Here is a 27,282-nt window from a genome sequence, read left to right as displayed (position 1 = left end):
TGGGCTGTGGGACACACACACACACACACACACACACCCTGCATCATTTTACTTGGTGGTAGAACCCTTGGCAAAGGAACTGGTTTAGGAGGAAGTTCAGTTTCAGATTATCCATTCCTCAGCTGAACACTTGTCATTATCTTTACAGATTATTGAAAATTAAACAAGATTTCATCGAATTTTAGAAGTAATATTATCCAACAGAAGATATTGGAAAATACATTCTTAGATGGTTTGCAAGGGAAAATAGGTTTTTCTCCCTTTTTCATATTAATCAGGGAAGAGATAAATCTTACTATTTGTACTGGGTTAGATACTTTGTTTTTCTGTTATACATACTGCTACAACTTACTGTTTTTCAACCCTCAATTAAAATGACAGTAATAATTATACAAATAAGTAATATTACATTTTGCTTGGATGGTATTTCATTTGCATATCTAAACCTATTTTCTCATTTAAAATGTGTAATCATGTGAAGCAGGTATTTTACAGTTGAGAAAGCTGAAATCTTGAGAGAGTAACTGATTGCTTTTCAATATCATGCAGTTGGTTAGAATATAGATTTGGGGCTGACGGCAAATGTAGCAGAACTCTGAGGAGTTTGAGTTCAGGAAGTTTAAACAAAAGGCTCTTAATTTGAATCTCAATGAAGATTGTCAAAATTGATGTATTTACATACTATCACAAATGGTAAACTCTTAAGTGGTAAGAAAGACTTGGGTATTCAGCTGTTTTAGTAAATTAAATATTTTAGTTAGAGAGACTTTCTATATAGAACCTAACTCAATGGTAGTTTTCAAATAATTACTACAACATAACACTTATAACATTAAAACAATCTGTATATATAAAATCCTAAGCGACCATTACGACTGAACGACTGGAACAACCAGGCAACCTGTCGCTATGACGCACAGTGACCACCAGGGAGCAGACACTCAATGCAGGAGCTTCCCCCTGGTGGTCAGTGCGCTCCCACAGCCAACCTCCTGCAGCCCCTCCCCCTGACTGGCCAGCCCCTCATCAGCCCGGGCCGGTCCCCCAATAGGCCTCAATCGCCGGCCAGGCCCAGGGACCCCACCCATGCACGAATTTGTGCACTGAGCCTCTAGTATCCAATATTAATTTATCTTTTGATGATCTAGAAAAGGCAAGTTATTTAGCACATCATAGTAACCATTACACAAATTAATTACTATTAGAGCTTTCTGATACTAGGTAATAAACCTGCTGGTGGGGGGAAAAGTATTTAGATAATGTTACCTTTCTGCTCCATTATTTTCAGTGACTTCTCGGTGCACTTAAAATCTAAAGTCCTTAATTAACCTTCAAGAACTGGCCCCTGATGTTCTCATGTCACTCGTCACCTCAAACATCACACAGTTATGCATATATGGCCCATTGATGAGTAGAGAAGGAAAAGCTAAAGGGGTGACAGCTACTTAATTGAAGGGAGGTATTTTAGGATTTTCATAACTAATCTCACATAATTCAAGGGTGATATTAGATACTATATCTCTAGCTCAGAAGAGTCCCTGGTACATGATAGCTGTTCAACAGGTTCCTATTTTTTCAACCACTGAATGAGAAGATGAGGATATCCCAAATACTCAGGAATTTTCGTGACTCTACACACTGAACGAAAGGCTGGAATTATATCCCTACCCAGTCCTGGGAGGTTGATGGAGAGAATACTGACCACTGATGGGAAAATGTTGCCATTTGAGCTTGCTAGAAAAACACGTGCTAGAGAACTCGGAATTAGAGAATCATTAGTAGAGTAACAAACACAAATTTAAATTTTGAAATATAAGATCTGTAAATAAAGGGAATAATAATATGACCATTTAGCCTAAGAAGATGCTTAAGGGGATGGCTTAGTAAATCTGCAAGCCTACCAATGATTTTTTCCAGGGGGTTGACTTGATATTTTCTATCTCCAATGAGAATAGACTAAAAAAGAGCAGATTTTCATTGCAACTTGATTGATTTATATGATCTACCCAGAATAATTTCATGACAATGAATTTTGTTACCTATTGAAACTTCTAGCCAAAGGATAGATGGGTAGGTGGGTGGATGAGTGGACAGATGGAACAATAAATGGATAGAGGGCAAGTGAATAAATAGATGCATGGCCATTATTATTATTACTATAAATTTTGCAAACAGGATTAACCCACATGTATCCCAGAGACCTTTAAGGCCTCTCAAAAGAACTGTATTTAGTTTCCTTTTAGATCTTTATTTTGTGTATGCTTATCTGAAATCTGATTTTTAAAAAATATATAACTGCATGTCTATATATTTTTAACTTTGACCATTTCATTTTAGAAGATTTCATGGATTCTTGCTACTAGTAAATAAAAATGGCTAATAGCCTATGGTGTGTTGGGTCAGCAGTGCCATACAAATCTCCTTTCCTCTGTCCACCTCTCTACTTCATGTAGTCAGTTAGAATTAAACCAAAACAATTCTATATAGGACATATCCCAGCTTTCTCATTTAATTCAGCTTTGAAGAATTTAACTGACAGCACTAAAAGGTACACATAGTGACAATTTAGAGATTTTTACCAATGGACTTGCTCCTTTCTCTCTGGATAATACATAAAAAGGCAAGGGCATGTGAAAAGTACTTGTGTTATAATCCAGTTTGCTTTCTTTTAGATGTATTTTCTTGTTGAAATTGAATGTTTTGAAAGTGAGATTTGGTGAATTAAGATTCAATTGAATATTTCTATTTATGTCTGAAAACCAGAGTCCATCTGAGCAGGACCATTAGCTTTGTTTCTGTGTACATGTCACTGTCAGGCTGAGGAGGCTCTGGAGATGGAAGGACAGAAGAGAATCAATCAATGTGGGAAGAGAAATGACAGAGAAAAAGAAAGAATAAGAGAGAAACAACTTTACATAGCAATGTCCTCATGGATCAAATTAATTTCACTAGTGTTTGAAGTGTTCTCCAAGTAAGGTGATGTGTCTTCCCACCAGAGTGGGAGCTGGAAGCTCCACATTTTATGTATCACTAACCTAAGTAGAAGGAATATTGGTTTACTTTCAGATCATGCTGGAAAGACCAACTGAATAAAATTTGTAATAGACTTGTACATCTTCTCCTGTTACAGGAGATAGTTGTATTACTTACTGAGTCTTTTAATCCCCACTTATCTTTTACAATAGAAGTTAGTAAATTACATTTATTGAGACCAAGTTTGGTTTTGTTATTGCTATAGCTGTAACCAAAAAAGCTTGGGATTTTGAAAATGTGATTATTTTTTATTTTTGATGTTGAATTTCTAAAGGAATAGAGCTATAGAGATGCTATCAGTACTGAAACCAGGCATTTAGTTACTCTTATGCAATTAGTTAAAATAGTTAATTTCTAGTTGCTTTATAAATCAAATCTTCAAGAAAAGCAAAAGAAATCTGTATAAAGTGATATGTAATATATTCTAGGTATTATTTAGGTGTGGTTTAAAACCAGGGGTGGGCAAACTTTTTGACTCGAGGGCCACAATGGGTTCTTAAACTGGACCGGAGGGCCGGAACAAAAGCATGGATGGAGTGTTTGTGTGAACTAATATCAATTCAAAGTAAACATCATTACATAAAAGGGTACGGTCTTTTTTTTTTTTTTTAGTTTTATTCATTTCAAACGGGCCGGATCCGGCCTGCAGGCCGTAGTTTGCCCACGGCTGGTTTAAACTCAAAATCTTTCGTGATATATAACTAAGAAAACTGAGATTCTGAGAGGTTAAGTAACTTGCCCCAGGAGGTGGTGAAGATGAGATTTGAACCTGTCCCAGAATGATCTTCTCTTTAACATTTTCCTCCATGTCACAAGAGGTTAAATGTTTTTTTAAAGTAATTACTATTTTTAGCCCTTAAAGGTCATAATTGCCTTCTAACCATCTCCATTTTAGTGCACTAACCTGAATTTCCATGTATCAAATGTTGAACTTCTAATGTAATGTATTACTAAGATGCACATTTCTCCAAATAAGCTTAGCTCAGAATGTTAGAGTACTGTCATGTAAAGAGGCTTTGTTCTTGCTAAGTACAATGGTCCCTGAGATTTCCTGAGTCACATAAAAGTGAAGTAAAGTATTCAGACCAAGGAGCACACACCCACCAATTTTAAACAATTTTGGTTAGAATTGCAAATATGTAGAGAAACCAACAAACATTTGTTGAGTGACTACCCTGTTCAGCTAGACACTGAATTCAACTTTTCATATTTCCTGGGACTCACCTTTATTAAGCACCTTCCATAAATGTGGCCAATTCCAGTCTAAGCACTGGAAATCATAAATATCATTTAAAAATCATGGGCAGGACTGGCCTTCATCCTAACTGGTCTTACATCTGTCTGTAAGATTAAAGAATCTGAGTTGGATTACCATAGATCATATTTAAAATTTAGAAGAAGAGCTGATATGCAAAGCATCATAATCTTTCCTGACAGAAATGCATTGAACATCATAATGAATGGATATTGTCAGTCTAGAGCTGCTATCAGTATGCGCATTATGCCCAGCACAATTAAATTAGCCTGGTTTTTATTACTGAGGCCAAATGTTTGGCTTGGGTTCTTGCAGAAAATAAATAATTCTATTACATGTGATTCACCTTTGAATAACCCTCCAAACTCATGAAGACTCAAACTAAAAATTTATATTTATTACAGAAATCATCTTTTTAGCAAACCTTTATTGGGTCTCCTTATGTTTGCAGGGCAGCATAAAATGATTTAAATATGCAAAATTCAGTCTTTGTTTTTAAGAAACGTGCAGCCCAATTTTTCTAAAAATGTTTTTTTAATATATTTTTATTGATTTCAGAGAGGAAGGAAGAGGGAGAGAGATAGAAGCATCAATGATGAGAGGGAATCATTGATCAGCTGTCTCTTACACACCCTCCACTGGGGATCAAGCCCACAACCAGGGCATGTGTCTGATCAGGAATCAAACTGTGACCTGCTGGTTCATGGGTGGACACTCAACCACTGAGCCACAACAGCTGAGCTAAAAATAGCCTTTTCAATTAAAAAAAAATCAAGGTTTGTTATTGTTGTTTTGCATGTATGTTTGTTGGTTGCTTTCTAACAAGAGGATAAATGAACTGTGATGACTAACAGAAAGATATTTCAAAGAAATGAAGGGCATGGATTCTGTAGTTAGGAAGAGGGACTTTGAAATGTGGTCAATTACTTCCTGAGTGACCAGGCACCACTTACTCCTCATGCCCCATGGTAGGTATATTCCTATATAATAAAAGCCTAATATGCTAAGTGTCCAGTTGTCCATTCAACCAATTAAAGCGTAATATGCTGATGATATGCTAAGGCCGCTCAACTGCTCGCTATGATGTTCACTGACCACCAGGGGGCAGACAGTCGACCGGTCAACCAGTCACTATGATGTGCACTAAGGGGCAGATGCTCTGACCGATAGGTTGGCTTGCTGCTGGAGTCTGACTGATGGGAACTGAGCGAGATGGGCTGGACATGCCCTGGAGCTCAACCGCGGGCCCTCCCTGGCTGGCCAACCTCCCGCAACCCTCCCTGGCCCTAATCATGCACCGGTGAGGTCCCTAAGCCTGGCCTGTGCCCTCTCACAATCCGGGACCCCTTGGGGGGTGTCGGAGAGCCAGTTTCGGCCTGATCCCGCAGGCCAGGCTGAAGGACCCCACTGGTGCACGAATTCGTGCACCGGGCCTCTAGTCAATACAATAATAGCTCCCACCTTATAAGATTGTGTAAGGCTAAGATAAGGAAGTTCCTGACATACTTTCTAAAACATTGTAAGTAGTACTTAACAAATTGACATCTACTCGTTTTTATTTATATTATGTGTTTTTGGCTAAATTGAGCTTTTCAATGTGCCACTGTGCACATTCTTCACCTAAAAATGTGGTGGGGTCACAGCTCATCCCTCTCCCTGGGTCCCTGGCCTAATGCCTGGGCATTCAGGTAGGTCCATCCTGTGTAGTTGGAGTCCTTTTCCTTCTTTAATAATTCTGTATACACAATGAATATTAAACAAAAAACTGAACATCAGTGGAATGTAGATTGCAAACGTCAGGAAAATTCATTCATTTTTGTTTTAATTATTATACAAACTTTGCATGGCTTTTTAAAAATGTGTTAAATAAACACTGATGGTGTGTTCACTATGTACCAGGCATTAGGGGGTGGGGGACTACCAGAACCCTCATGAAAACCCTGTAAGAAGTAGCTGAGCTTGCCTCCAGATCTTGCTCTTATCACTTGTTTGTTTAGTGATCTTGGAAGAGGAACTTAATCACTTTGAGTCTGTTTCTTAATCCACAAAATAGAGGGTTCGTAATACCTTCCATGCTTGTTGAAAGAATTAGTGTGTGTAAAACGCTTACCATAGTGCCTGGCACATGTAAGGTACTCAATGGACAACTACTGACTTCTCCTTACTCTTAGTAATTACAGAGAGAGAAACTGAGGCTGTTCCCCCAAACCTCATACCCTGTGAGGACATGAATTTTATATAGAAAGTAACATAGTACCTCTTGGATTCTCTATACATTTTGCTGCAAATGGCAACCAGCAAAAGGTCAAATTGGGATGTGATCCCAGATCTTTAGATTACAAAGAAGGCCTGGATTCCTCTCCCTTCCAGGTGTCACCTGATTGTATTTCTTTCTCACTCCCTTCCATCTTTCCATCTTTTCCTCCTAAACTATTCTCTCTCTCTCTCTCCCTGTGTGTGTGTGTGTGTGTGTGTGTGTGTGTGTGTTAAAATACACATAACATAAAATTTCCCATTTGGGCATTTTAAATTGTGCAATTCGGTGGTATTTAGTCCATTCTCAATGTTGTGCAACCATAACCACAATGTAGTTCTGGAACTTTGTATCACTCCCTGGGTCCCCCTCCATCTGTCCTTGGTAAGGTCTAATCTGCTTTCTGTATTAATGAAACATCCTACTTTGGATATTTTATATAAATAAAATCATACTACATATGACTTTTTATATCTGGCTTCTTTCAGTTAGCACTAGTATGTATAATAAATGGAGCCTTGAGGCATTTGAAAAAATCTAATGTCGATTTATAAAAGCCTGACTCTGAGAAAAAGTACTGCATATTCATAAACTCATGAGATAGTACTGGGCCTCACCTACAGATTCATAATTCATCTACATACAGATGGCAAATGAAACCATGTGAGTAGATGGACTTGCCTCAGGTACAGGTAGAGGATATAGAGGCAGCTAGGACAAAGTCTGGAAGAACTTCAACATTTGGGGGAGCAGTGGTAGAAGAGGAGCCTTCAGTTTCCTCCCTGGAGATGATAATAAAATCTAACTTAGTCAAACCGTTAGGGCCATCACTTGAGATGAAAACACCTTCTATTTTTTCACAAGGTTTGTAAGAGAATTAAATAAGACAATATATGCAAAGCAACTGGTTCCTGGCCAATAGTCAGGACCTCAGTAATGGTAGCTAGCAGTGTTACAATAATGAAATTTTTTTTGTACTGTCCATGTGTTGCATCTCTGTTGTCAGTTGCTACATTTGTTGCTTTATTTCATTATCTTATTAGAGGCCCGGTGCATGAAAATTCATGCACTGGAAGGGGGGGGGGTCCCTCAGCCCGGCCTGCCCCCTCTCACATTTCGGGAGCCCTCAGGGGCGGGAGGCGACCCAGTGATCAGGGAAGGTGATGCCCCATCACACCTCTGCTGCTGCCACTACTGGCAGCACAAGCCTCGGCCGGCCCTGGTTACCTGAGCCTCAGGTGGCCCTGGGTAGCTGGGAAGCCACCATCCAAGGCTTGCCTGTGCCTCAGGCCTGCCCTGGGCAACTGGGGGCTGAGGGGACTGTGGGACTCCAGAGGCAGGTGCGCGGCAAGGCCGGGGGGACTGGGCACTGACATCTTGTGGCTGTGGGCACCACCATCTTTGAGGTGGGACAGTCAATTAGCATATTCCCTCCTTATTGGCTGTGGGCTCTGCCATCTTTGAGGGAAGGGAAGTCAATTAGCATATTCCCTCCTTATTGGCTGTAGATGCCGCCATCTTTGCGATGGTGTGAGTGTCAATTAGCATACTCCCTCTTTATTGGCTGTGGGCACCGCCATCTTTGCAATGGTATGAGGGTCAATTAGCATATTCCCTCTTTATTAGATAGGATGTCAGTTTGAATGTCATTAGATAGGACTGCCTATTTTGAAATACGCATTCCTACCCTCTTAAAAATAAGTCTATTTTTAATTGTGTTGTTGTTGTTCCCAGACTTGACTAGCTTCTCCCATAATCCCAAAGGAAGCTAAAAGAATCTAAATTAGGTGGAGAGAATCTAGAGGCCAGACTTCCTGTGTGGCTAATCTAAGAAGGCAGTTCTGGATGCACACTGGAAAATGTTCTCAGTTCCACAGCTTGGGAGAGAACCCTTCTAGTCCCCGATCATCAAAACAATAACATTTTTTTTTAGAGCTCTCTGTTTTGATATATTGGCAAGGGAAAAGTCACTTCATTTCTCAAAAACATTATTTTTCCCTCCCATTTTGGTAAAGAATATATAGTTGACCAAAAAATTCAAGTCCCAGCCCAGAAAAAACTACACTGTAGAAAATTACTTTTAAATGTTCATGGAGTTCTGGGGTCATAAATGAAGAATCATTAGACATAGTGTTTTGTTAAGCTTATCAGAGTATCATATACTAGTGGCCCAGTGCACAAAATTTATTCAAGGGGCTCAGCCTTCGCAGCCCTGGCTGCCTCAGCGTTCGCAGCCCCAACCTCATCTGGAAAATCGTCCAGAAGGATCTCAGGAAGGACGTCCAGAAGGTCGTTCGGCTGTCTGGTCCAATTATCATATTACACTTTTATTATTATAGGTAGTGTCTAAAACTTGTTATCCCTGTAAGGTCTTTGACCATCATTTTTTCAAAGAATTTCTTTGAAATTTTAAAATAAACTCTAAAAAAACATACCCACACCTTTCCATTCACTTTTTTTATTGTTTACACTATTGCAACTGTCCCTATCCCCTCCACCCTCCGCCTTTGCCCACCTCCACCCAGCCTTTGCCCATTCCCCTTCCCTCAGGCCTACTAACTTTTAACACAGTTGGTGCAATTGTTTCTTCCTGAATCTTCTCAAAGTGCTGCTAAGATATGAATGACTTTTACATTTTATAACTTTGTTTGCTTTATTCTTTCAGAGTTTTCTTCATACTTTCCTAAACTTCCTCAATCTTTTCCACTTTTTAAGGGAGAAAAAGGTTTTAATGATTTTTTTTTTTTTTTTTTTTTTTTTTTTTTTTTTTTTTTTTTAGTTCACCAGTTGGGTTTGTTTTGATTTTCTGGAATGTCACATCTTTAGTGTATTCCTGTATATATATTCCATGTATAGCTGTATCTTACATATGGGAAACATGACTTTCAATGAAACTAAAAATACGAATTTGCATAGCATTTTGTGAACATGTGCAAATTCTTTTATCCTTTATTATTATTGGCTGATTTGTTATAGGCTTGAGAGATCAAAATCCAAAAGGAATGTAACTTGTATTCAACTCCACAATTAGAAATGATCCTGGGAATGGACTCTGTCTTCTGAATCCTGATCCAGTGTACTTTTCACTGGAAAATGGACAACTCGTGACATTCATAACCTAGTTCATATTGGCTATTGTCCAGATTGGTGGTCAAAAACAGGACAGTCTATGAGAAACTACTGTTGCCTGCTTTGTTACTAATTTAATACAAGAATTACTGGAATTTGCATGTATTTTCTGATCTATTTGGTAGGGCATGCTATTTCTTAATCATGTTAAAGTTGTAGAAAATAAAACATAATATAATAATAGCATTTGTTTTATGGTCCTATAAAAACCAGTAGTGATTAGTTTATATATATAAAATGAATATAACATTCATTATTAACCCAAAGCTAAATTAGAAGCATGGAGGAACCAATTAAGAGACTCAGAAGCCCAAGGAAAATTAAAGGAGGAAATGATGATTGTAGCTGATATTTTGTCTCTGTAAGGAGGTAAAGCAGAGGTGAGAAGGAAGAAAGTTTTTAACAAAGTTAAAAATGAATGGAGCCAAAGTGTCCTAAATATTGTAGGTGACTAGCTTTTTAAATGTCAATAACTTTGTTTTCCTAAAATTTCTCCTGTGGAGAGAAAGGAAGAATACGTTTATGTGGGACATATTTTTTTAAACAAACATTGACATTTTAAAGACCTAAATGTTTTATATGAAATAACTATGAAAATGCAAAATTAGACTGAACAGATGCACTTTGGAGATTAAATTTGAGTAGTACCCTAAAAGCCAAATAATGAGTGACTCAGATAATGTGAGAAATTTGGGCTGACTCACATGTTTTGGCAGAAGGTGTCATCAAATCACTGATTCTGTCATGATTTTCCCTTTGTTCCACCTGATAGTGCCAAACAAACCCTGAAGTCAGTGACTTTTCCACTCCAATTTGTCAAGAAGACTTTCCAAACCACCGAAAAATACCTAAGGTTTTGAATATATAGGCATTTAGCATGTTTGAATAACACTCACTAACATAAGAAACACAAGTCACACATGTAACTGTGGAACATAGAGGAGATGTGAATCTCAAGCAAAGCCTTGACAGGGTAAGAATGGAGAAACGAAGACTGGGCTTTGTCCAGGATGGCAGAAAGGAGTCTCCTTATCTCTACCCTACCTGCATGATGCTTCCTGGGAGATCATTTAAGTCAACAAATATTATCTGGTACTTGCACTTGGTATAAGGGACATACAAATGTAGGAACCTTGGCCTCTGTCATACAAAGACTGACAGCCTAGCAGGGAAACAGACACAGGAACTAGTAAGTGAAACAGGTTGATACAAGAGCAACAGTTGGGAGAAGCACAGGATAGTCAGTTTCTTACACCACCAGGACTGAGACAGCCTTGCTGAGGAGATGACATTGGCTAGGATGTAAAGGATGAATTAACATTCTAAATATCAACAAAATAGGAAAGGCATTTTAGCCAGAGGTAAGGACCACATAAGGAAGCAACAGATACTGGACTACAGATGTTGGGGTATATTCTAAGAATGGCTAACAATACAGTCTAGCCACAGAATTGAAGAAATAGAAAAAGGTGAGATGGGAATATGGGATACAAAGATGTACCAGGCCAGTGTAGCTCTCCTGGTATATTTTTTTCCATATTCTGTGTCTTGGAATTATCCAAGTCTCAAGAATATATCTAACCTGGAAATTGCTATTCTTCTAAATCTGTAACTTGGTTTCTTGGTGGTGCCAATTTGAGTATGAATAACAATATTCTAAGAAAAGCTTGCAATACCATTCCCTGGTCTCCTTTTCATTCTTTTACATTCTTCTGTTTCTTATGGTGCTAAGAACTTACAGCGCTGAATCTTTGCTAGACATCTGTTGGAAAATATAATAGTGGCCCTGCATAGCTCAGTGATTGAGCATCGACCTATGAACCAGGAGGTCACAGTCCAATTCCCTGTCAGGGCACATGCCCAGGTTGTGGACTCAATCCCCTGTGTGGGGTGTGCAGGAAGCAGCTGATCAATGATTCTCTCTCATCATTGATGTTTCTATCTCTCTCGCCCTCTCCCTTCCTCTCTAAAATCAATAAAAATATGAATATATATAATAGTGAATTATATGCACGTACACACTTATATATATATATATACACCCGATTGAAGAAACTTTCCCTGCTTTTTGAACATTCAAATTTAAGGGATGTGTTGCAACTTTTAAATTATGTTTATATGAATGTTGCCAGGAACATTCAAATAAAAAATAGATTGCTTTGACCCTTTGTTGTTTTCCCACAGGATTGAAAAAACGTACAAGGAAGGCCTTTGGGATACGGAAGAAAGAAAAGGACACTGATTCTACGTAAGTCTTTTAAAAGTTTGCCTCCTCAAAGAGATGCTGTTGTCATTGTCAGAGGACATAGAGTCTTCTGGGGTATTGTGTACTATTCTGTTTCTGGGTAAATTGTAACTGTTAGGCATAAATGGTTCTTAGATTTACTCTACAAAGATAAAGACTTTTCATCATATGTTCAGTTTTTCATCACGTTATTATTTTATAACTTGATAACCACGTTTCCCAGAAATCTGGGAGGCAGGAAGTGTTACTGTTACTTCTGTGGGGACTAAGAGTATTTATTACCACCTCTAGGTTTGCTCTGAGTGAAATGAAGAAGCAAAAACACCTGTTTAGGTAGATTAGGCCTAGCCAGAAACAAAAATTTGTTCAGATAACATTCCAAAGCTTTCACTTGATGCCAAGATTTTGTACAAGCAAAACTGTAAATCAACCAACAGAATTCACAGGATAGGCTCTTTGGCTGTAAATAAGAAGCCAGTGCCAGAAATAACCCTGTGGATACTTTTACATGTTTAATGATCACACCCAAGATCATCAATTGCCCACAGACTCTAATAAACCCATCTTGAAAACATCCAATGATGTAGCAATTCTATTCCATTTATTTGACCATCTTGAATAGTCCTGTAGAGTATTTAGCTCGGACACAAAAATCTCAGGTGCCGCTTAGAGGCAGGCATGTAACTTACACATGGAAAGTAAGAAGGCCGGGAACTCAGGATTCCAGCCAAGACCAGTGTAATGACTGCACCATTACTCCCCTGCAGCTGGTTGTGGCCATGTAAAACTGAAGACCTTGTGTGGTCTGCTTAAATCAGATTAATGAGCCCATTAAACCCATCATTTGGCTGGAATCCATGAAAGAAAGTTAGAAAATGTGAAAATCAATAATTATTTGGGCACAGGTAAAAATGGAGAAGGTTACATTTACTTATCACCTTTAGCTTTTCTTCCTTTATATTTTTATCGTGCATACATTTTATCACAGGCTGCTTAGCACTGCCTGTGTCCTTGTCCTCCAAGAGTTTATAATTCACTAGAGGCCCGATGCATGAAAATTCGTGCAAGAGTAGGCCTCCCTCCCCTGGCTGCTGGCACTGGCTTCCCTCCGGTACCTGGGACCCAGGTTTCCCTCCGGCCACCAGCAGGCACCCGGGACCCGGGCTGCTTCCCTCAAGCTCCAGCTTTGTCTGGAAGGATGTCCGGTCTGATTAGCATATTACCCTTTTATTATTATAGATGGGATAAAATATCTAGCACACAAACTGAAATAGCTTTCATATAACAAAATGAAGTAACATTTGAAATGACTAGTTTGAGACCTATTAGTAAATGCTCAATAAATGGCAGCAACACTACTCACTATTACTAATACAAATTAATATGTGGTGAGTTCCTTATGAACAAATAAAAATGGAATTCATGGGAGTTTGAGGGTAGAAAAGCTCACATTTGGACAGATGATCACTGAAGCTTCAGGGAGGGAAGAACTTCGAGTTTGACCTTCAAGTTGAGGACAGGCATTTCATGCTAAAGGAACAACAGCCAAAGCAGCGAGGTGGAAAAGTCAACTGGTATTCAGGACAAGACAAATAAGGCAGTTGGCCTACCATTCTTACCAGGTAAGAATGATCATTGGAGGCAAATGTGGAAAGGACATCAGGACCAGATAGGAAGTGCCAGGCTGTGTCACTTGGGCTTCCTTCTCTAGGCAGTGGGCAACCTTGAAGCCAGAGAACATAAAGGATTAGGGGAAAATAAAAGCTATTTTAATATAGATAGCAAATATTAAGTCACCTGTTCTTACATTTTCTTTGTGCTTTTTCTTTTGGTAAATAATTATTTCATGAAAATTACCTTTACTCTAGTCTTGTTCTATATTAGGGGTAGGGAACCTTTTTTTCTGCCAAGGATCATTTGGATATGTATAACATCATTTGCTTAATATAATTCACTTAATATAAATTTATGTTGCTATGAAAAAAGCTCCCAGGTTTATTGAATTTTTAATCCCGCCTGCAGTTGCCTTGGCAGGGCCAGACTAAATGATTCTGTGGGCCTTATACGGCCCAAGCACCAGACATTCCTCAACCCTGTTCAAAATGATTGAATTAGGAATATTTTTTTATTGATTACGGTATTACATATGTGTCCTTATCCCCCTATAACCCCCTCTCCCCCACCCCCACCTTCTGTTCATGCCCTAACCCCCCCCCCCCCCCCCCCCGGTGTCTGTGTCCACTGGTTATGCTTATATGCATGCATACACATCCTTTGGTTGATCTCTCCTCAGGAATATTTTTTGAGGACTACATAATTACTATTGTTTCTTAAGAAACTTCCCCTTTTTCCCTGGCTGGTTTAGCTCAATGGATGGAGCATCGGCCTGTGGACTGAGGGGTCCCAGGTTCGATTCCCGCCAAGGGCACATGCCTGGGTTGCGGGCTTGATCCCCAGTGGGGGGCGTGCAGGAGGCGGCCAATCGATGATTCTCTCTCATCGTTGATGTTTCTATCTCTCTCTCCCTCGCCCATCCCCTCTAAAACCAATAAAATATATATATAAAAAAGAAAAGAAAAGAAACTGCCCCTTTCTAAACAACCTCCAAAACAGATGATGGTTCTGTCACTGGAGCCTGCAGACCTGGGCTCTGCTTCCAGTGTTGCCAGCATTCCCGCAGCCTTGGGAATATGCTTTTCCTTCCCTTGGCCTCAGTTTACACTAGATGGCATCTAAGTTCCCAGAAGAGCCAGACACTATACCAGTCAGCCTGTCAGCAACATCTCCTGTCACCTATAATGTGCCATTGCGTATGTGGGGCATCGTTAGACACATACATCTCAGGAGAACATCATTAGCAGAAATCAGATCTATTTTTCTTTGAAGACAGTGTCTGTAACTGACTGCACATAATCTCTGGTTTGTGAAGAAAATTAAAAAGGAAAAATTTCCCTCAAAAGGGAAAAGAGATCAAACAACCTCCCCAGAGCAGGCAGAGCTAATTTGCATTCGAACATGCTCTGCTCTTCCATCACCATTTCTAAAGGTATGAAAATAAGGAATTTTTCCTCATGGCTTTGATAGGTGCCCAATATCTATCTGAGGTACTTTGATGAGACATGTGCCTGTAGAATCCCAAGTATGTCTCCTTAACTTATCACTGGAGCACCCCAAAATACTTATGTGATAGCAAATTAGCCATAAATTGGTCCCAGCGGCAGTGATGGTCAAAAGATCAGCAGTTTAGTGTCAGCCTTTGCTCTTCATGAACCCCTGTCTCTAATCCGGTCGCACATCATTCTCACAAAAGGTTGGCCAAATGCTCTGGGAATTTGCTGTCCTTTCAGCTCTAGGTAATGCTTATGTTAATCTGCTATAATTGAAACTTTGTTGATGCCAACTGTTTTCACAGCTGTTGCAGTTCCCTCAGGGTGTACCACCAGCCCCAACTTCAGCTGATTGAACCTCCTTAGTTAGAGTGGGGTTGGGACCAGAGCTTCCTGATTTAATCATCATTACGGTACCTGGTAGAGAGGAAAGGAAAGAGCCTGTGCTAAGTGACCAGCCCTGTGCAGGCTCTGTTATATGCACTGACATCCCTTTTAATCCTCACAGTAATTCAGTAAGGTCAGAAGTCATATCTCAGTTTTAGAGATGAGAAATCAGTGCCAAAAGGGATTAAGTAAGTTCAAAATAAGACTTGAAACTAGTATTCTTGTCCAGAATCAAGCACCTGGGCTTTTATCACCCAGAAGAAAAAGAACAGATGGGCAAAATTAAAATCAAGATCAATAGAAGGGTAACAGAAAAAAGGCAGTGGTAACTGGCACTTTTAAACCAGGGGCAAAGGGCCCATGGTAGATGATTAGTTTTAAAATAGAAGTCAGTAAATATAATGGGTCTGCTATTAAATTTTTTAAAAAATCACTTACAAATAAAATATGAAATTTCCTAAGAAGGGTTAGGAAGCGAATTGAGAACTTCGAGTGTCTGAGGCTGCTAAAATCTCTCTACTCCCTATCCGAGGTCATATTATATAGTAAGTGTATTCTAGATGACATTTAATGAGAATTTACTATGTTCTGGGCACTGTTTTGGGCTCTTCACTTTTATAAACTCATGGAATCCTCTAATTGTCCTGTGGGGTATATGTATATGCTATTATCATGGCCATTTTGTAGATGAGGAAACTGCGACACAAAGGGATGAAGTGACTTGCCCAAGATTATGCAGGAAATTTAGGTTGAATGAACCCAAGCATCTGGCCCTAGAGCCAGTGCTCTTAACCACCATGCTTACTGTCACTACCCTAGGAAGCACCAGCCCCATTTCCATCAATGGATAAGACCAAAGGATCAGAAGAGGACACCAATGCTGCTATATACAATTACAATTTTTCTGATTAAATTTCTGAAATGCCATCCCAATAGTTGCAATATGCAGGAGATCAAGTGGCTTCTTGTAAGATGCTCTATAGAATACCCTGTATCTGGACCAATCATGGGCAGCACTACAGCCAGACCTATCGCCAGAGATTGTTTTCTCTATATCTATTACTTGCTGCCCTCAAAGACATCCCCACAGGGATCAGTGCCTGTGGATTTATCCTATGCAAAAGTTGATACAATCACTTCTTTCTCAATTCCTTTAGCAGAAGCTAAAATTCTAGTAAGAAATGCTCTTTTTTACTTTTATTTTTTGCAGTATATAGTTCTAAAAAGAAAAGTTGGTTTTGATGAGTGTGAGTTGGTAGATTTTCTCTGTACTTTCCTGTGCACCTGAGCTGATTATGGCCATGATATCTCACTGGATTTACTTGCCTGTCTTATTCTTTCTGTGATGAGTATGGCTTCATGTTTTTATCCTCAGATCCTAGCCTAGTGCCTGGCCGATTATAAGCACTCATTGTTTGTTCAATGAATTATAAGTTTAATGAGCTAAGACTCTTCCTGTCCTTCTAATTTAGAAGAAATTTCTTTAAACCAACTAATTCCCATAGCCAGGGAATGTCCAAGGACCCTAAGATTTCTGTCAACTCCCATGGTCTTGCAATATCAGCTTCTAGCCCCTGTATCCACATGGGCACAGAACTGGTTATGAAAAACGACAAACCTCCATCAAGTGTTTTGCAATCCAAGTAAAAATATTCTGCTAATTTAGGAGGAGATGTTGGTGGAGAAGGGGAGTCTCATCTTGGAGCCCAGGAGATGTCCCACTGACTCTCTGCATTTCTCTCTCTGCCCCACTCTATGAAGCAATAAATAATTTCATCACCTTGTCCGACCTCCTAAAGAACAGTTCCAACCACACCAAACTCCTCAAGATTTCACAGTCCACCTCAAGTACTTAAGGTTTTCTTCCAAATAACGCAGGTCCCCATCTAGGCATAATTCTGTCTCTGTGTTTTAAAGGGTAACTTTTTAAAACTCCTCGCAGAGTGAATTAAAAGAGGAAAAGATACGGTGACCACCCTCTTGCTTCGTCCTTCCTCTGGCTCCTCCAGTTTCGTTTTTCAAAATAACGATATTATTTTGCACAACCGTTTGCACTTCCTCTATTGCTACAAAGTCTAATGTGGCTGCAGGTGGACAGTCTTGTGTTCCTAGTGAAGAGACATTATGTAAGAGGAAAAAATTGTAGCCCGCATTTTTTAATACCCGCTATGTATCAGGGACTGTTATAAATTCTTTATATACATTATTTGATCTAAGCTGGCTTACAGAGGTTACAGAACCAACAAGTGGTGGAGTCTGGACACTCAGAGTCATCCTGTTCTACAGCCCTTACTCCTGAGCACTGTGGCACACACTGTGCCACCATGGTGAACTCCCCTGAGTCATCAGAGTGAGCCCTGAGGAAACATTGCCTTCCCTTTCCTGCATTCCTATAATCACTGGATCAATAAATAGAGAAATATGGAAGAAAATACAGATTCTCAAAGTAAGTTGAACAATACCATAGTAGTTTCTTCTTATGGGGGGAATTCAAGACCACTCCCATGGAGAAGATGAGAGAGAACCAGTTGGTTTACATTCCCCGCCCCCCCCCCCCCCCCCCCCCGCCGTGCTAGTTTTAAATGGAGCCATAGACTGGGACAGACACTTAATGAGCTCTCCTCTTTAAAGGGGACCAAAACTGCTGCAGCAACTTGGTGCCTTTTGGACTTCAGCTTTTAATGAGAATCTCGCTCCCACATACACATACACACGCCTCACACTCATACACCACTGGACCAATTTGTTTTGATTTAGTTTGCATTAGATGGATTTACTGGGGTGAGAACAGGGGAGAGCGGGGGAGAAGTGGTTAATGTTTCTTGTTATACTTTGGTCTATGTAGCAAGAATGATTCATTTTCCTAATAGCTACAAATTTCTTTTTGTTACAGAGGTTCACCCGATAGAGATGGAATTGTAAGTATTTAAATGATCATTTTTAGTAGGTTTGCACTTCAATATATGCGATGTTTAAATTTCTTAAAGCCCCATTGCTTTTCTTTTTGCTTTCTATAGGGAAAAAGTAGCTTAAATGGCTTTTCAGACCTCTCACTGTTATAATATTCTGTAGGAATTGCGTGGGACATACATGCAGTCTTGGTCAAGTTAAACTTATTTATTGTATTCACCTAAAACCCTGCCCAGATTAGGCAAGCAAACTATGGTGGGTCACAAACCAGACAGTTCCTGCAGGGGCTGCTGCCATCAACTGTTATTTCATGTCCAACTTAATGTTATAAAATCTCATTATGGGAGAATGTTTTTCTCTACCAGAGGCCACAAAGTTATAATGGAGCTGAGCTCCAATAAAATTGAAAGAAACTTTCCCCCTTTTGTAGTTGAGCTGCAGATACATTTTCTATATTAAATTCACAAGTAGGGAATGGTCTTGAAACCACTTATGCCTGAATTTACAGCCTGAAGGAGGAAAATGCATCCACTGGGTTTAGATTTAACAGTAACTCTGACTCCTTGCTGGTCACCAGATTTCTTGATTTTTAAAGAAGTCTGTGGTGCCTTGGCTTGGATTTATCTGAGTTGTGCTTATGGGAGTCTGCACCCACTTCTAAAATGATTTCTTTCAAATCTAAATCAGATGCCTATTCATAAGGTTCAAAAGAACAGCTGTCACTGGGGTGGGGGGAGGGAATTGACTCACATTAGGCTCATTGGGCTGGAGTGGGAACGAAAATAAACCTGGTGGTTAAAAAATTTTTTTTTGAAAAATCATCCTTTATAATAATATACCTACATTGGGGTGTTAATCGCAGCTATAGCGTTTTTCGCCCACATTTGACTCAGGGTTCTTAGCTTTGGGGTGCCTTTTGCATTCATGTAGTTCTTGCCATGAAATGTTAAGAGAATAGACTGAAATTTACCAGACATTGGGTAACACTATAATCAAGGCTCTATTCAGCAGGGGAAAAAAAAGACCCAGAAGACTCAGCTTCTCCTCACCTCTTGCTTCTGGCTCAGAGCCCTCTCGTTAACTCTCTCGCAGGTACTCTCTCTCTCTCTCTGCTACTGTGTCTTCTCTTTGCTGCTGTCTGGGTCCCCTCCCTGGGTTCTCTTGTCCCCTCCATTCTGGCCCCTGCAAGGCTCCGTTAGCTGTTCTCTGCTTTCTCTCCCTACTGCTCCCAGGCTGGATTGCTGTTTCTTGCTTCTTTCCCTCTGCCACCCTCAGTCTTGTCCTTTTTCCTTTTTCTAAAGTCCCTCCCACCCACCAGCTCATTGTCTGTGAGGCCCCATGGCTACCTCAGTGTTCTCTGCTCTTCCAGGGACCATCAGTTTAAATCTCTGGTGGACTATGCACCCAGGTGCCTGGTACGGCACTGGCATGGTGTGGGCAACTATGAGTCCAGGCTGCATTAATGAGCCTGGCCGTGATGCTGTGGACTTGCCCACTCCAGCTCAGGGCTTTGTACTGGAGTTCCCTGAGTGCTCCTGTACCACCACATTCCAAGTCATATAAAGTTACTTATTAGTACCTGTGCCCTCTTTGTTTCTTCATTGGAAATACCGTAAGTCTTCCTGATTATTAGGAAAGGGGAATTATTTAATTTCAATTTCTCAGGAAATAATGCAGACCCACTTGAAAAAGGCTACATTCTAAATAAATACATGTTCTCTGAAACAGGATGCGCAGCTTCGTAGGTTGTACAAGCTGCTAGTTGTACTATTTGGAAACGTTACCCAAGTTCCCCCACTAACTGTGGTCACCGAATTTGAAAACTCCTTATCATACCAGGGCCCTAGGGGTCCAAGCTTCTGTTTGCATCTGGTCCTTAGAGACCTCAACCTGATATTCTTTCAAATTCAGATTGATTAAGACCCTGCATCTGTGGACCTGGTCCACTTTTACGTGGCTGAGTTAGCTTCCAAATTATTGTCTCTGGGTGTCTGAAGTGGAAATTTATGGTTTCACTGGTGTAGTTATATAAACTATAGGTGATGGTGCATGCTTATAAATGGATGGTCAGCACAGGGCTACACAATAGGCTTAATGTATTTGAGCTTATTTCAGTTCCTCAAAATCCGGTGAAGCCCATCTCTGGTGACAACGCTTTTGCAGTTTAATATACAGAGGCTTTGTGGCAAGGTTCCATGTAGGAAGTGGGCGTGTCTTGCTCCCCACGTGGCCGAATGTACCTGTCCCCTACAGAACTGTTTGTCCTGGTGTCTGAGATTTCCGGCAGCTGTGTGTTACAATGCATTCTAACCCAGAGACAAACGCTAACCATGCAGGCAACACTTTAACTTTTTCCTAAACAGTGCAGATTTCCACCTACACATGGCCTGAGGGCATCGTCTCTGCTCATCCCGAGCAGGTGTACAGGAAAGGCCCAGATTTGGAGCTGTCAACTGTGTGTGCTATATGTATTGATGACCCTCAGGAAGGCTTAGGTCCAGGGTAAAGTATAATGGAGCTAAATTTTCATACTTTGATGAGCAATACATCCATTTCTGTTCAGTCTTAGTGTGTCCTGGTGTCTGTTCTCTACCTGTAAACTAAGAACTGGCTGAATGAGGACTAGTCCACACAGTCTCTCCTGCCTGGGATATTTCTTCCTCTTCTCTCTTCTCCTGACCTAGCTACACTGGCCTGCTGAATAGAGCCTCATTATGGGCCCCAAAGTCCGCTCTTTGTTTAAGGAACCCTGCCAAGATTGGTAGGCCCTACAATTTGGCCTAGAAATTGTTTCTTCTATGGTATGTTTGCTGACTCCATGTGATTCTTTATATGTGTCTTAAAGAACAAACAGATCCTTTAACAACTTTTTCTACATGAAAACAATCAATTCCAGCAGCCCAGCCCACATGAACCACCCTACAATAACAAAGCAGAGTGTGCGCGTGAAGGAGGAAAAAAAGTTTCGGTAAGGAAACAGATTTTAGTTTAAAATTTCCAAGGGTTTGTAGAAACAGTAAGTAAAATCCCAACCTGAAACTTGAAAAAAAAGAGTAGCATTTATTTACTCCAATTAAGAAGAGTCTTTTTTAGTTATTTCCAAATTATTTTTTGAAAACGTGGAGCCAGTGTTGAAATCAACCATGTAGACTCTAGTCTATATGCTGATGTCTGAATATACTTTTAAAGAGTGAACAGGCATCCCTGGCTGGTGTGGCTCAGTTGGTCGAGCATGGTCCTGTGCACCAAAAGGTTGCCAGTTCCCTTCCTGGTCAGGGCACATGCACAGCTTGCGGGCTTGATCCCCGGTCGGGATGCAATTGGGAGGCAGCTGATCCATGTTTCTCTATCTCCTTCTCCCTTTCTCTCTCTCTCAAAATCAATATAAGCATTTTTTTTTTAAAAGAGTGACAAGGCAAAAAAATGTGTTTCCCTTATCTGAGACAAAGGAAAGGTATTCAGATTTTAAAAAGAATTTCTTTATAAGAAATCTTTGGCTCCAATATAAGCATGGTATACAAACTGAGTAATCATTTTTCAGGAAAAGCATTATCTCAGTAACATTAGGAATTTGGCAGGACCGTGGCTTGTGGGAACACTGTCCTTGACCAAAGGATGTGGACTCAGGGATGCTGATCTTGACCTAGGGGAGGGAACAACGATGGCAGTGTTGTTCAGTATGGTAGCCTACTTACAGTTCAGTTTCTCAGTCACACTGCCCCATTTCCAGTATTCCAGAGCCTCTTGTGGCTGGTGGCTATGATATTGGACAGCACACATCTAGGACCTTTCCATCTTCACAGGCAGTTCTATTGGACAGTGCTGTCCCACAGGATTATTTGCAAAATGAGTCAAGTCCATCTCAGTGGCAGAAAGATCATATTTAGGCAGTACAACCTGTGTCTTTAACATTTCTCACCTGACGACTACTATGTGGCCATGAGCTGACCTAGGAAAACAGGAGCACTCTTGGTGGAAACTGAGAACTTTGATAAATGTATAACTAAACACAATTGTTGCCACATTTATTGATTTAGCCCATCATATTATCTGAGAGCAGATAATAAGCCTGACCAAAGTAAAATGCCTATTAAGAGTAACGTTGATACGAGCCTCAATTATCTTTAAATAACAGTTATATACTCACATAATAAAAGTTACTTATGCAAAATGTAGAAGTTTGAAAAAACACACAAAAGAAAAGAGTAAAATAATGTATAACTCCAACTCGAAGGAAAAAATGACTCTTTATATAATGCTGAGTAGCCACTGTTGCTTGTACTATTAAGCCTAGTTTTTAAATATTTCCTCACTTATCTTCTTCCTTGCTTCTACAACGTTTTCCAAATGAAAATCAATAGGGCCATTACCTTCACTTATTATCACTATGAGCTGCACTTGCTTAAGTGGTTAAACCAAGAGACTTGTTTCTTTCTTGGGGTTTACCAGAAGAATCTTTATCAGTAACTTCATAATTTCCATTTGTGAAACCAAATATATTTGTAAGAATTCACTAGCATGAATGAGGCCAGATTCTTCTAATAAAGCCCTCTCTCTCTCTCTCTCTCTCTCTCTCTCTCTCTCTCTCTGTGTGTGTGTGTGTGTGTGTGTGTGTTGAATATCTTCCCAAAAGAATGTATTTTTATGATTTTTTTGTTTATGTATAGTATTTGTGATTAAAATGTTCCTATTTTAAAAGAAAAACAATTTTAAGTTTTGCTTTCTTCTCATCTCAATCTTCCATTGGTTTCCATAGAAACTGGGATTGGTGATAGAAAAGCATTGGTAATAGAAATGAAATTATCATAGAGGCAAACTATAGAACTGAAAATTTTGAACTCAGTAATTTAACTAATCTCATCAGTTTTTAGATAACAATCCTATGTATTGAAGAATTGTTTAATAACTAAAAGGTCTATCAATAGTAGTATTATACTGATTACAAAATTCATGAGTTTAGTTCTTTCGGATCAACTTTGACCATTTTATTCCCATTATTATAAAAGTTAAGTTTGTATATTACATTTATTATATGTGCTTTCTAAAAAGGATTTGGAGAATTTTGCAAAGAAGGCATATGCAAACAGATTGGCAAAGTACGAAATAAGAAAGAAAGCAAACAACAAAAAGAAAAGAGGAACAATGCCTATTCCCCATGGAAGAGATTTTTTTTTATTAGTTGGCTCATAATTTAATGAACCGTGTCTTCAGCAATAGCTTTATAGCTCATACAGGTGCAGAGTTGATGTGACAGGTTTTTAGAACAACCTTTGTTCAAAGTAGAAAGGATATGAGTAAAGCACTAATTCAATGAAGGCAATTATGTGGAAAAGTTAAAATGATGTAGTCTGAGTATATAATATTTTTTAGGAGCAGGAAAAAGGAAGAGGGGCACAGGGCCTGTATTCTTGGGTTCTGTTCAGTGAAAACATTGGCATAGTTTTTGCATTTATAAATTCTAGTACAGTGGCAGTCCTAAGGAAGAGAGAGGACTTGAACATATTATCTATTCCTTATGCGTGTTCACCCTTACTAAGCTATTGTGGGTTCTTAGAGTGCCCAGGCAACATTCAGTAAGTATTAATCAATGATGTTGGTTACCTCTAATTTGGTTTTCTAGTGGTCCTACATGCAAACATGAAAAGCTTACTTCTCCTGCCTATTTGTCAAATTGAGTGTTAATTGTTCACATTGTGGTCCAACTCGCCTTCATTTGTGATTGCAGAATTAGAGGTTCTGTCTTCAAGCCTCACATGTCACCGTTTATTTTGTGTTGTTGAGATCTGCTTGTGCCCAGTGACATACCATTGCTCTATGTGCTAAATACCCGAATGCTGAATGAACCCTCCATCACCAACTTGATTTGTCTTTTTGCCTTCTGCTCACAAAAAGTAGAGAATCCTAGTCATTTCTTTTTGGATAAGGCCACATTCTTGCTCAAGTGCTTGTGGCCATATATCATGGTTGTGCTAGGAGTCAAAATAGAACTTTCAAATACTCTAGAGAGAATAATGCTGATTTCCATTCATTTTGCAATGATGTGTGTTTCTGGAGGCGTAGGATACATGGATTATGGAAAATCCATGATGAATCCTATTATTCTATTTTAGTAATTTGTTTTTTAAAGCCACTTGTAAAGAATATCAACACCATTTTTAATACCTAGGAGCTGAATTAACTAATTTGAAGCTGATTTCCTTTATAGTCTATCAAGGGGATGGTTAGGAAAAAAATAAGTTAGTATTAGAAAAGCTAAAAAATTAGTTAATGACTTGGATGAATACTCTTTGGATATTGTTGGAACTGATTGTATATGAGAGCAACATGGAAGTCAAAATGTTTCCATTTAAATATATATATATCTGTTTTTATCCCCTGAAGGTATAGAGAATTAAATTATAATGTAGATGCTTCTAATTCTTTAGTAATTGAACAAAATTTGAACAGTTAGTAGTGAATATTCTATGCTTAGGTATTCTACAGTCTTTTTTACAGTAAGTACGGAAGCTCTATTAGGCAGTGTCACGGCAACCCAGTTTACCATTTGGTTACACTAATGTGGCTGCTTAATAGGCTGCTCTGATTTGTCCTTCCAGTCCTGGGTATTGATAGCTCTTGTTAAATAAAAATAAGAGTTAAGTTTCTTTATTCCTTTTTTGTTTCATTCAAATGTTCCTCTTCTAAATTTATTTTCACATTTATTACAGAAGAAAAGCAATGGGGCACCAAATGGATTTTATGCAGAAATTGATTGGGAAAGATACGTGAGTATCAGAAAATGTTTTTTTTCTTTATTAAGTATTTCAGAACTTGAAAATGAGTTGAGGCATTCTTGTATTTAAAATATGACATAGAAATAAGTGAAACATGCCATCTCGTCAGAAAGTGCCTGGCACGACTAACATGGTAGACAGGCTAAGAGCAGTAAAGGCTGTGAGATATGGGTTCAGGACCTAGCCTCTCCACAAGTCATCTGTATGTGGTTTTGGGATAGTAATTTGCTGTCCAGCAAAAATTCAGTCAATAGCTACTTTACAAGATTATTGCAAGGATTCAATAAACTAATTATTTGCTCAAAATAGTGTTGTAAGGGAAGATATGAGATATTAAGAAAGGGTGATTTTTAAAAATTCTTTTTACCTAGAAAGACTCTTGTTATATTTTCTAGGATTCTTAAATATGCATGAATGTGATACTCTAAATAAACAAGTATGATAATTAAAATACCAAATTACTCATCAGGCACTACCCCCTCACATCTAGCACACAAATCCTAAACTCCAGTGCTGTCCCTGGTCAACATGCAAGTGCTTAATTGAAGCATAATTTTCATCAAGTGTTGTTAGTCCTAACAACTAATAAGGCCACACAGGAATTGCTATTATAATTATACATTAGATACAACTTTCTCTAAGTAATGAGAAGGGTTTTATTCTTAATACATTCTGTCATCTTGCTTTTGGCAGGGAGAGGGTAAGAGCAGAGACAGCCTTATAGAGGATTTGACCTTTAATAAAGGGAGCCCTAAAGCAGGGGTGGGGAACATCCAGCTGGTGGGCCCTCTAAGGCCCACCCAATAATTTAGTCTGGCCTTGCCAAGGCATTAGGGGTGAATTCATTAAGTGTTTGACCAAATATAGCAGGCTAATTTTTAAGTTGATAATTTTGTATGGCCCTCAAATGATGTTATAAATATCCAAATGGCCCTTGGCAGAAAAAAAGGTCCCTACTCCTACACTAAAGTACAAATTGAGATTAACTGGATGAACATTTGAGGAAAGATAATTCCAGGCAACCTGGCCAGCGTGGCTCAGTGGTTGAGCATGGACCTATGAACCAGGAGGTCATGTTCAATTCCTAGTCAGGGCACATGCCCAGGTTTTGGGCTCTATCCCCAGTGTGGGGCATGCAGGAGGCAGCCGATCAATGATTCTCTCTCATGATTGATGTTTCTATCTCCCTCTCCCTTCCTTTCTGAAATCAATAAAAATATATATATATATATATATATATATATATATATATATATATATATACACATATATTTTAAAAAAGATAATTTCAGGCAGAGAGAATGGCATTTATAAGGACCCTGAAATGGAAAAAAAAACACAAAAACTTGCAGAATTCATATCATAAGTTAACAATGGGTCATAGTACTTACCATATAATGGGAAGAAGGCCTTGTGGCTGAGGGGGATCAGAAAAGAGAATCTCAAACCTGAGGCTAGAGAGAGGATCCCGAGCCAGGTCACGCAGGAGCTTGTGGGCTACACAGAGGCACTTCACTTTATATTAAAAAAAAAAGTTTTTATTGACATTAGAGAGAGAGGAAGGGAAAGGGAGAGAGAGAGAAACATCAGTGATGAGAGAGAAACATAAACATTGAGCGGCTGCCTCCTACAAGTCCCCTACTGGGGATCGAGCCTGCAACTTGGGCATGTGCCTGACTGGGAATTGAACTGGTGACTTCTTGGTGCATGGGTCGATGCTCAACCACTGAGTCACACCAGCTGGGCATGGGCTTTTATTCTGAGTGCAGTGAGAAGCCACAGATACATTTTTAGCAGGTAAGTGATCTTAATATACTTTTATTTAAAAAAGAAAGAAAGAAAGTAAGCTAAGTAATGAAGAAGGACAGAATGCATTCAGGCCATCTTCTCTCCCCCTGGTCATGGCACTTTCATTGTTTCAGTGACTCCAAAATCTCTCTCCAGCTCTGTTCTCTCTGACTTGCAGGCCTATTACCTCAACTTCAAAAGGGTCATTATTGAACTCTTCTTCACCTTCTTCTCCTCTACAGTGTAGGCTATAGTCTCGAATACCTGGGATCAAGGAGTGGTTCTGCCATTTGCTGCGTGAGTTCCTTGAGAAATGGCATCTAATTTCTCTTAGTTTCCTTCTTGGTAAATAGAATAATTCCACATATGATTGTTATGAAGGTTCAATGAAATAAAGTGTA

General features: G+C 39.3%; 1 protein-coding gene across 1 annotated transcript in view; it reads left to right on the top strand.

Moving 5' to 3' along the window:
* The window catches only part of SGIP1 (SH3GL interacting endocytic adaptor 1), a 214,341-nt gene that overhangs the window by 84,731 nt on the left and 102,328 nt on the right, over nucleotides 1-27,282 (top strand). The window contains exons 2-6 of the mRNA XM_059689264.1: nucleotides 11,856-11,919; nucleotides 18,304-18,328; nucleotides 19,329-19,412; nucleotides 21,217-21,288; nucleotides 25,028-25,084. Of these exons, the coding sequence (XP_059545247.1) occupies nucleotides 11,856-11,919; nucleotides 18,304-18,328; nucleotides 19,329-19,412; nucleotides 21,217-21,288; nucleotides 25,028-25,084 (302 nt within the window). The remainder of the gene's footprint in view (nucleotides 1-11,855; nucleotides 11,920-18,303; nucleotides 18,329-19,328; nucleotides 19,413-21,216; nucleotides 21,289-25,027; nucleotides 25,085-27,282) is intronic.

This window comes from Myotis daubentonii, chromosome 3, assembly GCF_963259705.1.
Source record: "Myotis daubentonii chromosome 3, mMyoDau2.1, whole genome shotgun sequence".
Lineage (NCBI taxonomy): Eukaryota > Metazoa > Chordata > Mammalia > Chiroptera > Vespertilionidae > Myotis > Myotis daubentonii.
This window is presented reverse-complemented; position numbering and strand designations above follow the sequence as displayed.